At 37.9% G+C, this 15,992-nt stretch overlaps 1 protein-coding gene across 3 annotated transcripts in view; it reads right to left on the bottom strand.

Annotated features, from left to right (window-relative positions):
* L3MBTL4 (L3MBTL histone methyl-lysine binding protein 4) overlaps positions 1-14,869 on the bottom strand; it is a gene marked incomplete at both ends in the record, with an annotated part of 359,304 nt that extends 344,435 nt beyond the window's left edge. For all 3 annotated transcript variants that reach the window (XM_080822147.1, XM_080822146.1, XM_080822148.1), the window contains one exon: positions 14,798-14,869. In XM_080822147.1, coding sequence (XP_080678273.1) covers positions 14,798-14,869 — 72 coding nt within the window. The remainder of the gene's footprint in view (positions 1-14,797) is intronic.
* Positions 14,870-15,992: the final 1,123 nt, after the last annotated feature.

Here is a 15,992-nt window from a genome sequence, read left to right on the forward strand (position 1 = left end):
TAGATAATCATGTTAAAAAATGGGCAGAAGACATGAATAGGCACTTTTCCAATGAAGACATACAAATGGCTAACAGACACATGAAAAAAAGGTCATCATCACTAGCCATCAGGGAAATTCATATCAAAACCACATTGAGATACCATCTTGCACCAGTTAGAATTGCAAAGATTAACAAGGTAGGAAATAACAAATGTTGGAGAGGATGTGGAGAAGGAGGAACCCTTTTACACTGTTGGTGGGAATGCAAGTTGGGGTAGCCACTTTGAAAACAGTGTGGAGATTCCTCAAAAAATTAAAAATAGAGCTACCCTGTGACCCTGCAATTGCACTACTGGATATTCACCCCAAAGATATAGACGTAGTGAAAAGAAGGCCCATATGTACCCCAATGTTCGTAGCAGCAATGTCTACAATCGCCAAAGTGTGGAAAGAGCTGAGATGCCCTTTGACAGATGGGTAGATAAAGAAGATGTGGTTCACATATACAATGGAATATATGGATGAATACCCAACTTTTGTATGGACGGGACTGGAGGAGATTATGCTGAGTGAAATAAGTCAAGCAGAGAAAGTCAATTATATGATTTCCCTTACTTGTAGAACATAAGGAATAACTTAGAGGACATTAGGAGAAAGAAAGGGATAGTGAATTGGGGGAAATCACAGGGGGAGACGAACCATGAGAGACTGTGGACTCTGAAGAACAAACTGAGGGCTTTGGAGGAGAGGGGATGGGAGATGGGTGACCCTGGTGGTGGGTGTTAAGGACAGCACATATTGCATGGAGTACTGGGTGTTTACATAAACAATGAATCTTGGAACTCTGCATCAAAAACTAATGATGTATTTTATTGTGGCTAACATAACACAATAAAAAAAAATTTTAAAAAAAAGAAAGATACTCAACTAGCAAAGAGGATTTGTTAATGGGCATCCAGAAATATGTTTCATTTATATAGTTTTGTGGCCATAAACAATGTATGCCCACATACAAACTCACAATTATACACTTAAAAATTGGGGAACAGTTTCCCAATTTTGAAGTCCTCCAAATTGGGGCACCTGTGTGGCTCAGTCATTAAGCATCTCCTTCGCCTCAGGTCATGATCCCAGGGTCCTGGGATCCGGCCCCACTTCAGCGGGAAGCCTGCTTCTCCCTCTCCCACTCCCCCGTTTGGGTTCCCTCTTTGCCTGTTTCTCACTCTTTCAAATAAATAAATAAAATCTTTTTTAAAAATCCTCCAAATGAAGGGTTTCAGGGGGCGTTGAACTTACTTTTAAAAATACAAATATGTGATACTTTTTATTGATTTCCAAGAAAAACTGATTGTCATCAGGAAAGATGAAAATTCAGCAGGTGAAATACACAAAAGCCTTCACATAATTAATGGGAGATGCTGAGAAATGAGTGTCATGACTTGGTAAGTTTGGTGAATGATCACTTCTTCAAGTTAGTCTTATATATCTTTGGGATATGTCTTTTTAAGCTATGACAAGGGAGACTGACTGCCCCAGTTTTCCCCAGATTGACCTAGTCACAGCACTGAAGTCCCACATGTGGGGAACCCCTAAGTTCTAGAGAAACCAGGATATTCAGTCATCCTGGCTATGATAACCATTACAAATGAATCTAAAAAACAGACTTCAGATAATGTCAACATAAAGCTTTGAATCAAGCTTTCAAAAAAGATTCATGCATATTAATATTTTAATGATTGCAAACTTGTTTGTAACAGAATAAATACTGTTAATTTCATTTTTATATTATACAATTTCAGTTCCTGTTTTGGTCTATGGCTTTAAGGTACAAAATACAATTTGTGTAATAGTAAATCATACAATTTTCAAATAAACGCATAGATTGAGATATGTGGTTAATGTTTCTTTACTGATGGGTAAGCAAACAAGGCGACCACTTGCCAATATAGCTGTATATGACTATGATAGATTCGGTGAGATGCCTTAGCTCGGTATCTTTCTATACGTCATTTGTTTTTTGAATTCAGATGGTTCAAGGTAAAAATATACACAGAAAGCAGTAATACAGTGAAAACTTCCCCACTCATCCACCTCCATCTGGCCAACTCAATACCTCCACCCAGTAACCACTGTTATTAGAGTCTAATATGTACTTGCAACATTTTCTTTATAACAATACAAAGAAACATGAATATATATTCTTATTTCCTTGCTCTGATGTGCAAAGGTAGCATATCATAATACTGTTTTCTACCTCTCTTTTAACAAAATACCTCAGAGATTTTTATCAGGTCACTAAGAACATTCTCGGTCTTTCTTCACAGCTGCATAGAATTGCACTGAATGATATTTCATGATTTATTTAACTGGTTCCATATTCATGGATGTTTGGGTTGTTTCTGATCTTTTTTCCAAGTCATATTAAACTACAGTGAAAAACTAGCACGTATGTCATTTTGCATTTGTGCTAGGATATCTGTGGAATGGCTTCTCAGAACTGAAACTGCCAGGGGGGGCCTGGGTGGCTTAGTTGGTTCGGCATCTGACTCTTGGTTTTGGCTCCTGTCGTGATCTCAGGCTCTTAAGACACTGGGCTTTGCATCCAGCATGGAGTCTGCTTGTGATTCTCTCTCTGCTCCTCCTCTGCTCATGCTTGCTCACTTTCTCTCTCAAATAAAGAAATCAATCTTTAAAATCTTCAAAAAAAAAAAAAAAGAAAGAAGTGAAACTGCTGGTCAACAAAGGCTCATATTTTTCTGCTGCTAATTTCCACATGAGCTTCCCCACTCAACAGTCCCATGAGCCTTGGATTAGGACCTGTGTTCCTGTAGCCTGTCAACAGGGTGTGTTATCAAATTTTTGGATTTTTGCCAAGATGATGAATGAAAAATATCTTACTATAATTTTAATTTGCATTTGTTTCATTAGGATGAAACTGAAGATCACTTTGTATATATTTAAAAGCTTCTTGTTTTCCCTTTTCTGTCAAATATCATTTTACATCCTTGGTCTATTTTCTGTTGGAATGATTACTCATCTTTGGGTCTTGATAAATTAGGAAGATTAGACTTTTGTCTACATTATGAGATGCATTATTCTTTTTTTCCCAGTTTGTCATTTGTCTTTTTAACTTTTTTATGATATTTTTTAATATGCAGAGATTTTTGTTGTTTAAGAACGGAAATTACCAAACTTTTCTTTCATGGCTTCTAGATTTGAATAAAAGTTAGAAAATCCTTTTCTACTCCCAAATTATAAAAAGCTTCTACTTTGTTTTCCTATTACATTTACAATTTCCCACATTTGAATCTTTGATAAATCTGAATATATTCACACTATAATGTGAAGTAAGCACCCAATATCTTCACCAGGTGGCCATTCATCTGTCCCAACGTGTGTATACTATATACTAAACTCCCATGTGCATTCGCTCCTACTTCTGGTGTTTCTCTTCTGTTTCTCTGGCTTATCTTTTCAGTTAGCAGTGACACACTGTTTTAATTACAACAACCTTGTGTTTTAATAGGATTCCTTAGGATATTTAGTGTTTCACACACAGTGAGTGAGTTCTCTTCTGTTCAGTGTTAGAGTCAGGCATATGAGGGTCCAATCCCCAGTCCACCTTACTAGTGGTGCAATGCTAAGCAAGTGATTTCATTTCTGGGAGCCTGTTTTCTAGTCTTTGATTTGGAGATAATCATAACCTCCTTACTGAACTGAGATTCACGGAGAAAGCCTTATTGCAGCATATGACACATGGTGGACTCCCCATGGTAGTTGTCAAGTGTTCTGCTAGATTTCAAACTGCCAAGAATATATCCAGACTTCATAAAAATTAAGTTAGCCTACCTATTCCTGTTGACTGACTGAAGAAACATATCTCAAATGAACAGAATCTCTGATGAAAGAATACTGAGGGGAGAGTAAAGAATCTCAAAACCCTAACCAAATTAATTACCTATTTAAAAAACATTTATTGAGGGTTCCTGGGTGGTTCAGATGATTAAGCATCTGCCTTTGGCTGAGGTCATGATCATAGGGTCCTGGGACTGAGTTCCACATTGGGCTCCCTGCTCTCCCTCTATTCCTCCACTCTGCTTGTGCTCTCTCCCTCTCTTTCTCTCAAATAAATAAATAAAATATTTAAAAATTATAATAATAAATAAATAACATTTTTGAGCCATTATTATATAACAGGAACCACGGTGGATTTGGGGCACAAATGAAACACAATGTCCAGTGTTTGTACACGGACTACCCATCATCTGATAGGTGTTTACTACTGAATGGCTAATGGAGGAAAGAATAAAGACTTAAATGTACTCAGCTGTCCCCCAATCCTTATCACATTCTCACCTCCTCTGTGACAACCCTGCACTGGCACATTCTCCCTGCACCACTCTGGCCTCACCTCTGCCTCCCTGCCCTCCTGTACCTTGTATGCAACCATCCCTGCTGCTCTCCAGAGCTTTCCTCTTGCCCACCTCTGTCCTGTTCACTCTGACTCATAGACAAGATGGCCAATGGATCCACATCTCTTTCCACCAGGTTTCAAAGTGCAGATCCAAAGTCCCTTAACTGCATTTAAACAGATGGCTCCACCTTAGCTGACTAAAGCAGAAGGATCTCCTGCTGGCCTTGAAAGAGCTGGCTACCATGCTGTGAAAGGGCCTGTAACAAAGAACTACAGGGTCTCTCGGAGCCAAGACCGGCTCTTGCTCAACACCCAGCAGAAAGCAGAAACCTCAGTCCTATAACCACAAGGAAGAGAATTCTGTCGACAACCACATGAGCTTGGAAAGATGTCACTGAGCACACCCCCCAACCCCAAAAAGATCTCAGCCAGGCCAACACTTTGTTTTCGCCCTTTGAGACCCTAAGCATAAAATTCATTTGAGTCATGCCTGGGTGTCTGGCCTACAGAAAATGTGACTTAATAATAACTAGCTATTTCAAGCCACTAAGTTGGGTGTAATTTGTTAAGCAGCAATAGAAAACTAATACATGCCTACTTATCCTTAAGGAGTCAACTCGGGGAGATTTCTTTGCTCCTACTTCCTCCTCCCCTCTCCACCCATGAAAATTAGGTAACCTACTGAAGCCTGGAAATATCATATACAAATCTCTATTATTGGGCTTATCACATTGCACTACCATCATCTGTCTTATTGGTCTCACCTGCTTTGATGAGCTTACTGAAAGCAGACAGTATCTTAACCATCTCTCATCCCCAAAACATAACTTGGCACCTAATCTAGCTCAACAAATATTTGCTGAATGATGGCATGAATTCAAGTACTTTTCTACCTGGCTGATTTCATACCCAAAGGTATCATGGATATCTTTATGCAATTAAAACAGTAGAACCTGATAAAACTATAATCCAGAGCTTCTCAAAATTTAACATGCATATGAGTCACCTGGGTATCTTGTTAAAAGGCAGACCTTGATTCCATAGGTCTGGGATAGGGCCTGAGATTACCAGTTTCCGACAAGCCTCTGCTGATGCCACTCCTGAAGGCCTATAGACCGCAGCATGAGCCCCATAGCGCCATTTACCAGGCAGGGGGTGGAAACAGAAAAGCCATAACCCAGTCCAATCTAATCCTGTTCGACTGCATGTAAAATGATGAACTGAATCGGTCTAATTTTCTAAGGCAGTTCTTTACCCCAATTTCATCCCTTTTTACCCACTCAATACACAGGAAATTTACATAATTCAAAACAACACCAGTCTTTTCTCATGAAAGTTCTACTGCAAAAACTGAAAATGGTAACAAGAAATAGTATTCAAGAGTTGATTATGTGAGCACAACAGTTACTGAAGCATTTTTATAATCACTGTATCATTCAAATATAAAAAGAAATATATAATATGCTGCCTGTCACTCCGTTTGTAGATTAGGATGTTTGGTTCACACTTCTTTATTTGCTATTGAAATTCTGCCTAGATAGAAGAATCCTATTCCTCCAAAAAATAATGTTACCTCTCACTTCGGAATTAAATTACCCAAGCTTCTTATGTACACGTTTTTTGGATGAATCAAGGTTATAGATACGTAGACATACACCTGAAAGATCACAATTTTGTATTTAAGAATAAATTTATGTTTCTCTTAAGATACACTGACCTCATTTTTTGGACAATTTTGTAAATAAAAGAGTACTTAATAACATACCTTAGAACAGGAAAAATGCTGAATTTGGGATAAGGCCAAATCCCAACCCCACCCACAAAAGTATATAATCATGAACAAATGATATATATTATCTGGACCTAATTTCTCTTGTCTATAAAATAGAGGGATTGGGGCACCTGGGTGGCTCAATGGGTTAAGCCTCTGCCTTCGGCTCAGGTCATGATCTCAGGGTCCTGGGATCGAGCTCTGCATCAGGCTCCCTGCTCAGCAGGGAGGCTGCTTCTCCTTCTCTCTCTGCCTGCTTACTTGTGATCTCTCTCTCTCTGTCAAAGAAATAAATAAAATCTTTTAAAAAATAAATAAAATAAAAGGATTAGGATTAGACTAAATGTTCTCCAAAGCTCCTGCTAGTTTTAACATTCTTTGCTTCTGTCTGAGCTAATTAATTATTTCATAAAGGTAATAAATCCACACTGCTATTAATGAATAGAGTTAATTAAAAAAAGAAAGGTAAAATGAGCACTTTTCCTTATCTTCTCAGACAGAACACTTAAGAAAATCAGTATGAATTGAGAAAAATAAAACCATTACTGTGATTTCTCAGGTTTCAAACTTCAGTTCTGAAAACTGAAAATAAAGCATTAGGGGAAAAAAAAAAAACACTCTGAAAAGGGGAGAGAGTGGTTCAAGGAACACAAAATAAGTCTTTGCTATAGTACATTTCCATTAGCCAACCTAAAATGCATCATTTGGAAGAGAGGATTATAAGGTGGTAAAATAACCAACAAGACTTCACGTTCTGTTATCTCCTGATGGACCTGGATGCATCATATACTTTTACTACAAGTTACAGTGATTTTTCTAATTAATCAGTGTCTACATTTCCCTATCTACAAATTCCAATCAAGGAAGTGAAACAAAGGATTTTCACCCACTGATCTGTGATTAGCAATTTTAAGTCCTAACTTTGGAGCTACCATATACTGCCCTTTCCTCTCTCACCCTCAGACCAGTCCCTGGAGCACAGGACAACTATCCAGCCACCACTGCTTCTCTTCCATAGGAACAGACGGTGACAACTATTGGTTTCATGGACTATGGAAACCATTGAAATCTCCTTTGGTAACTCCAGTAATAAACTAGCATTTGAATTTCACTTGTCAAGTTTACTTTTCAAATTCTCTTTGTCTCTGATCCAATGTGCATGACAAACTAAGACAAATGAAATTAACCTTTCAGATTAAAAAATAATAATAATAAAACAGGAAAGGATTACTTTCTATTGCTCTCCTGGAATTCAGATGCAGACAGACAGAAGGAAATGATCTCATTTTATTCAAATATTCAATAATATAATCTCTGAAAGAAATCTCTCCCTAGTATTTGTATTCATCATGTTCTTTATTTTTTAGTATTTTATAATGCTGTGACATTTTGGAGGCTTGTGGGCGTGGGAATTGATTCTTAGAGATAGCCAACAACTTGCCTGGATCATGTCTTTGAAATGCAAACCAACCAACCCCGAGCCCATTCCCCACTCACTACTACTTATCGAGTTCCTACAGTCTGGGAGGCTATCTTCCAGCCCTAAATCATCCCAGGGCCAGGTACCGGACAATCAGAGAACATCCCCCAAGCCAGAAACTACAGAAATTATTAAAACCACCCAATCCTAAGCCTCCTTAATTTCCTGACCCTCCTCATCCATTCATTCCTATTAAAAAACACAATAAAGGGGGCACCTGGGTGGCTCAGTTGTTAAGCATCTGCCTTCCCCTCAAGTCATAATCCCACGGTCCTGGGATCTAGACTGCATTGGGCACCCTACTTGGCAAAAAGCCTGTTTCTCCCTCTCCCACTCCTCCCGCTTGTGTTCCTGCTCTCGCTCTCTGTCAAATAAATGAATAAAACCTTAAACACACACACACAAACAATAAAGACTCTTACCCATGTTTTCCCCTCCTTCTTTCTGTCCCTGAATATACTAGGGCTTCCTGGGACAGTGCTGCATGGTGTGCTGTGCTCCCCCCTTGGGAAATGTGAGTAACAAACTAATTTTCAGAAATCACCTATAGATCTGTTAGCCTCACTCTACCTGAATAAAAACAAAATTCCAGGTACATTTTAAAACAGTATCGGCTAAGACTTCCACACACACACACACACACACAAAAAGAGAGAGAGAGAGAACATCCCCTTTCTATGGTTCCCCTATATATAAATGAATTCTACTGGCTGATGTAAACTGGTATAGCAGTCAAGTGTAGGGCAGCAAAATGATAAAAAAAAAAATTAGGTACTACTGAAGATTAAGAAACTAATACAACCCTACCATAAATATTTTCTCAATATCTATTTGAGTATGTTATAAAAAATTTCATTACACTATGCCTAAGTCAAAGCCAACCATGGCTCCTTCCTCTAGTATATCAAGGTTGGCAGACAGAATATCAAGTACAAATTCCTCTGCTCTGCAGTCAAGACTCTCTAAGCTTAGCCACTCACGTCCATTTGAGTCATCTTATTATTTCATTACATACCAAATCTCAGACTCACTGAAAGGGAAAGATCCTTAAGATATTTTAATCTAAGACTTTTGTTCTATAAACAAAGAAAATGAGCCCCAGCCTGATGAAGTACTTGTCCTTGGTCATAGAGCTAATTACCTCCAGAGCCAAAGACTAAAATCCAAATACTCTGACCCCTGGCCTAACACTCTTTCTACAAAACTGCCAATAACAACATCTGCTCAGTCAGACAAGTCATTATAGTCTGGTCATTTATCACATATATCATATTTGCTTCCAACCCCATACCTTTGGTCATGCTGCTTCCTTGGCTCAGATGATCCTTCCTTTGACCTTTCAACTTCCTTATCTCTCAAGGTTACTTGCCTAGAGCACCCAGATATTAAAATACAAAGAAGTTGTATTCTCTCATATTGCATTTTACCAGGTTGGATTTATTTTGCCAGGTTGGACTTATGAACCATTTGTTACAATAGCATTAAATATGCATTAGATAAATTTTATTTGTTAAATATATTAAATAAAGTGTTAAATATAGACATCTTAGATTCTCCTCATCCTTCAAAGCCAAGACTTAGGCCCCAATGCCTCTACCTTTCTCTGAAGGCTGAATGCACAAAGGAGCACTCATGTGCATAAGCAGTTAGTTGTCTCACATTGCCCTATATTAGTTAGTTCTTTTCTATTCAACAATAATAAGTTCATTTTTCAGATTTATTCAGATCCTTTAGAGAATAGATGTCTCCTATTTCTATTTCTCAAAGTTTAGAGTTCACTAATCAGATATAGATGCCTAGATTTTAAGAGGTACAGAGGAAGAGAAAGAATGGAAACCAATACTTAACGCAGTATCAGATATTTTACACACACAATTATTTTATTCTTCTAGAGTCAAATAAAATTTCCTTTTTCATTTAGGAAACTTACATTTTTATGTAGGAAATCTGAAATTTTACAGCCTACACATGGTTTGGGTTCTTATGACCAGAACATCCACATACACACCAAACACCTAAGAAATCACTTTGGAAAAAAAATGCTTGTTTCCTCAATTATCATGTACCTACACTTTGCCAGTCAATTCTAATGGTGGTGAGTGGGAAAAGAATAACAAAGGACACCTGTCTTCATGCTGGATGCACGAAGAAGCATGACATGTTAAGGAATCTACCAGACCCAGGGCAACGCCCCTCTTCAAACGTGCTGCAGCACCATGGGCCAGCCCGTAAATGAAACTCATCCACATGACAGATCTCAGTAAACAAAGGCATCAGACATGCAATAATAAAACCTAAGCAAACAAAGCACTCGTACAGATGGCGTAAGAGAGGGTATACCCTGGGGTGACCTCAGAAGATGATATAAAAGCCTTATCAAGATCTTAAATGCATGTAGTATAACAAGTCTACTGATAAGATTTTATCCATGAATCAACTATAAAAGCCTATGAAAACATGTGAATAAGAACATTTGGTTTTAACACAGCAGACAACTACAAAAACTAAAAATCCCCTAAATGTTTAGGGAAGGGTACTATTTAATGAATTATGGTACATTCACAGAGTGGAATGCTAAGCACCACTGAAAACAATGACATGTTCTGCATGTGTTCCAAGACATACATGCTTAAGTGCAAAAAAAATAATAATAATAATAAGAAACAGACCAGGAAGTAGAATATGAGCCCATTTGGGATACATGTATGCATGCAGTAGGTATTATGAATGTATGTATATATTTGTGCCTAGGGGGTTTGGGTTTTTTAGCTTCCTATTTTTGCTTTTGATTCCTATACAGATAGATGAGAAAATACAAATGGTGTCACACCTTTAAATAAAGATTTGTGAGGGGCTCTGGGGGGGCTTAATCAACTTAATGCAACTCTTGATTTTGGCTCAGTTCATGACCTCCAGGTCCTGAAATTGAGCCCTGAGTCAGGCTCTGCACTAGGCATGGAGTCTGCTTAAGATTCTCTCTCTCCTTCTCCTTCTGCCCCTTCCTTGCTCTTTTTCTTCTTATCTTAAAAAAAAAAAAATTGGGGGGTTTAACATGTGTGTGAGTGGGCACAGTAGAGAATTTACTTCTTATTTTCATACTATTTGTACTATTTTTTTAAACCATGTGCCTGCATATAGAAAAATATAAAGGAATGTTTTTTAATTTCTGTGAAGAAATACACAGAAAATTTTAGTATAAGAAGACATTCATTGGCAGATACTATTATCAACATCTGTAAATTACTAGATATTGAAGATATGAAATTACTGTTTATTTTTTAAATTTTTTAAAGATTTTATTTATTTATTTGACAGAGAGAGACACAGTGAGAGAGGGAACACAAGCAGGGGGAGTGGGAGAGGGAGAAGCAGGTTTCCTGCCGAGCAGGGAGCCCGATTTGGGGCTCCATCCTAGACCCCAGGATCAGGACGTGAGCCGAAGGCAGCTACTTAATGACTGAGCCACCCAGGTGCCCCAAAAGCAGATGTTTAGAAAGTACCCAACTGTTCATTAGTTTTATGTTTAATGTGCTTAATCTAGCAATGCTATTTTGCTTAGTTGACAGGAAATATCACTTGTAAAATTATATGAGTTACACGGAATGTAAAGTATGTTAGTGATAATTCAAGCAAATTTCAAACATGATTTTAGTAATCAAATTCAAGCATGATTGAACCCCTTTCTCTCCACCGTGAATGCAGCCACAGATGTAAATCAGTTTGTTATATTAAACTATTAAATTTAACTAATTAAAGTGGACACTTTAACTGGCAACAAGCCCCTAGCTGACAGTATAGGAATTCATCCTAAATGCACATCTTTTCTATTATCCTATGTGAACATTCTTAAAAATAATTGTATGCTCCAAGCACCTCAAAACTCAAATCGGTAATATGGCCCTTTGAAATATCATTATATTAGTATGATCAAAGAAGCCCACTTGCCTGGAGATGCCATTAAACACCAGGAACATCATTCAACAGATATTTTTGGAAATCCAGCCACGTTAAGGCGCCACACTCAAACAGCACCTATGTAAGTGTTGAGCACTTCTGAGGTTCAAAAATGGGGAAATCCCAACATGGAAAGGAAATAATGATAAAGTTACTGGCATCAAGTTAGAAACCAAGTTCGGCTTTAAGAGAAAACTAGGATTTTTGACGATACAGAAAAGACAGAAGTCTGAATACTCATGTTGTAGAGCAAAATAACGGAAGTGCTGAGAATGGACGGTAATAATTTTAGCAGCTTGACAGGAAATGATAGAAAAAATAGCAAATGTGTTTAGACAGGAGAGGTAGTCTCCAATATTAAACGCAAAAATGTAAGAATTATGAAGCAGCCATTACTGAATGACTCTAGGACAATTAGTAGGGAAGATAGACCTAACTGTCTCTCAGACAGTGGTTCTCAAACATGAGAGCAGACCACTATCACCGGGAGGCCTTATAAAATACAAACTGCTGAGACCCACTCCCAACATATCTGATCCAAGAGGTCTGGAGTAAAGCCCAAGAAACTGCATTTCTAACAAACCTCCAGGTAATGCCCATGCTGTTGTTCCAGAGACCACAGCTGAAGAACCACTATCCAAGAACAACTGTGAACACATTTAGTACCTTGTCTCCTCAGAGGGCATGACACAACAAACCAAAAATGCTGAGAAAAACATCATCCTCACATAAGGTGAGACAGGCTCAGGTCTTTCTAAGTCTGGTCCAAGGAACCCCTTTGAAGCGAGCTCTCTGGGGTACACTGAGAGTGATCGACTCTCACAGAACTGAGATGAAGCCAATCTGGACCTCAGGGGGGACTGGATCTCAGCCCCACATTAACCATCTCACCTCCCAGTGAGGCTGATCTGAAGGAAACAGTTCTGTGACTAGACACAGACATACAGTTAACATCTGAAAACCAACTGTGGACAAGATCATCACTTGGCATGTCTTATTTAACACTGGGAGTTCATTAAACCATACCTAACCTGACATCAAACCAAAGAGTGTATGACACTGTGTCACTTCACCAGCTGCAATATGTAAATGCATAACCACAAACCACTTGAAGACCCCAAAACCCAGACCAATACATGGTAAGAGCCCATGAGAGGTCACTAATGAGAATGTTCTAATGCCCCACTATCACCAAAACCATCACTATGGACGTATCCTGGTCACTTCTGCCACCTTGAAATGTGTAGGAATACAAAAAGTTGCCACAGGGAAAGAGCATAAGTAACTAGAAGCAAGATGCGTATTATACCCTCCAGCTGTCAAGATGTCACTGTGAGGTATTTTTTAGATGGGATTTATACTCAAATAGTAGACTCTGAGTAAAGCACATTATCTTCCATCATGTGGAGGGGCCTCATCTGATCAGCTGAAGGCCTTAAGAGAAAAAAAGTCTGACCTCTCTAAAGAAGAGGGAATTTTGCCTCCAGAATGCCTCTGGACTCAAGGTTGCAACATTAACTCTATTCTGGGTCTCCAGCCTGCCAACCTGCCCTGTAGATTTCAGACCTGTCAGCTCTCACAATTGTATGAATCAATTCCTTAGAGTAAATCTTTCTATATACATATGTACACATACACATCTAATTCATCATTATCAAGTAGGGACAAAGATTGTGAACAGGGATATGACAGGACAGTCAACTACTACCATTGGTTCTTTCTCTGGAGAACCCTAACAAACACAACACCCTCCAGTCCACAGTCTCTGTCCCTCACTTGATAATGATCAATTACCTCCACTGTTACAAAGAAAATTCCCTTTGGGACTCCTGGGTGGCTCAGTCAGTTAAATGTCCGACTCTTGATTTCAGCTCAGGTCATTATCTCAGGGTTGTGAGATTGAGCTCTGTGTCAGGCTCCACAGTGAGCAGGGAGTCTGCTTGAGGATTCTTTCCCCTACTCTCTCCCCCTACTTCACTCAATGTGCGTGTGCATTCTCACTCTCAAATAAGTAAATCTTTAAAAAGGAAAGAAGGATGGAAGGGAGGGAGGGAGGAGAAGAAGGTCTCTAAAATTCCCACTAAAATGTACCATGACTAATATTTGGATTTTCTTCCTGGTATTTTCCTACACATACATATGTATAGTTTTATCTCTAATTCAAAAAGTAACACGTTAATGGTAAAGTATATAAATAGAAAAGATAATTTAGGGGCGCCTGGGTGGCTTGGTGGGTTGGGCCTCTGCCTTCAGCTTGTGTCATGATCTCGGGGTCCTGGGATCGAGCCCCACGTCGGGCTCTCTGCTTGGCAGGGAGCCTCCTTCACCCTCTCTCTTTGCCTGCCTCTCTGCCTACTTGTGATCTCTCTCTGTCAAATAAATAAATAAAATCTTAAAAAAAAAGAAAAGACAATATAAAAAGCACCTGTATCCAATTATCTAGTAATAACTAATCATTGTTTTAGTCCATCTCCACAACAAATTAAAGCTCCTCCTTAAATGACTATTAGATAACTGACGGGAGGGGGGGGTATTTTTCTTTTTATCTTTTATATTTTTTTAGATTATTCATCAAATAATTACCTTCAGTTGAAGAAATATCCCTTTCTAATAAGACATAAATTATTTGTGCTATATTTGGTGGGGAATTAAGAGAAAAGATTATTTAACAAATTTTATTTGATAAAATCTTAAATATCAAAGCATTTATTGTGAAAGATAAATCCTGTATTTTTCACAGAAGTAATTATCTTATCATAGCAATGCACTGTGTTTGTAAATACCAGCATAAAATCTTGGACAGCACAGGCCATTCACAGAATATCATAAGATATAACTGTATGAATTACCATGTCATATGAGATATACATAGTAAAATATTATATTTACTTTTCTGCAAGATGTTATATTTAAAATACATGCACATGTAAATGTGTCCAAAGGACATGCATTAAAATGTTTTTAAAATTTTTTAAAAAGTTCTCTTCTCACTTTAAAATGAATTATTACCCTTTAAAATGTTGTCAGGCTTTAATGACATTTATATTCTATACCTCTGTATATAAAACTCAACCAGAAGCAGACAGCTCCTACTCATTGAAAAAACAGCCTCTGCTGTGGTTACGCAAACTATACAATTACATTGTAAATTTTCACAGTGAGCACAAACTAAGGGCCCAGGAACTTGACATCTTACCAAGCATCCATCCTGATTCAAACGCTCTTTGGAATCCATATTAAGCTTCCTCTTTCTGTTGGGCTGTTTCATTGCCACTTTAGCACTCCTTAGCAGTGTTTTTCTGCAAAATAGTGCCACATAAAAAAGTTTAGGAGTTTTTCCCTTTTAGAATAACAAAAACAAACCCAAATAATGCTTTCATTAAACTTCTAACTGGTTGCCATAAATACCCTGAAAAATGAGCTGACATAAAAATTTCACTGTTGCTCTTATAGATCCCACTAAAATAATAAGTTAATGGGGAAAAGAGATGAGTTTTCTTCTTCATCTAGAATTTGTATCATAAAGAAAATAGATACTATTTCTTTGGTCTATCTAGTACAATATTTTTGGCTGTTTTGTACGGTTTTGGGGAGGCGGTTGTTTTTATTTTTGTTTCCTTTTTTGCTTAGTTAATTTAACTAATTCAGGTTCACTGCAATCTACCTATTCAGATTCCGTACTCACATGGTCTGACTGTCCACAAGTGTCAAGGCAAAAGTATTCTTGGTGAGAGGGCTTTTGTCATACAAGGCATAGCACAGAAACCTGGAACAGAGAAAATAAAAAAATTTATGAATCCAATTTATCATGACCATTCTTCAGTATGCTAATAAACAGTAGTGGACTTATAACAAAATTAAATCACTAATCAAAAACCTTGCAACAAACAAGAGTCTAGGACCAGATGAATTCACAGGTAAATTCTACTACACATGTAAAGAGGAGTTAATACCTATCTCTCTCAAACTATCCCCCCCCAAAAAATAAGAGGAAGGAATTCTTCCAAATTCATGCTATGAGGCCAGTATTACCCTGAAACCAAACTAGACAAAGGTACCACAAAAAAGAAAATTACAGGCCGTTATCCTTGATAAATACAGATGCAAAATCTTCAAAAAAATATTAACAAACTGAATCCAACAATACATCAAAAGGATCATTCACCCTGATTAAGTGGGATTTATTCCAGGGATGCAAGAATGGTTCACTATCTGCGAGTCAATCATGACACACCACATTAATAAAACAAAGAATAAAAATCATGTGGTCATCTCAAAAGATGCAGGAAACGCATCCTTCAATATCAATATCAATATTCATGATAAATTCAATATCAATATCAATTCATGATAAAAACTCTCAGCAAACTGGGTTTAGAGAGAATAGACCT

The sequence above is a fragment of the Martes martes genome (assembly GCF_963455335.1).
Source record: "Martes martes genome assembly, chromosome: 13".
Classification (NCBI taxonomy): domain Eukaryota; kingdom Metazoa; phylum Chordata; class Mammalia; order Carnivora; family Mustelidae; genus Martes; species Martes martes.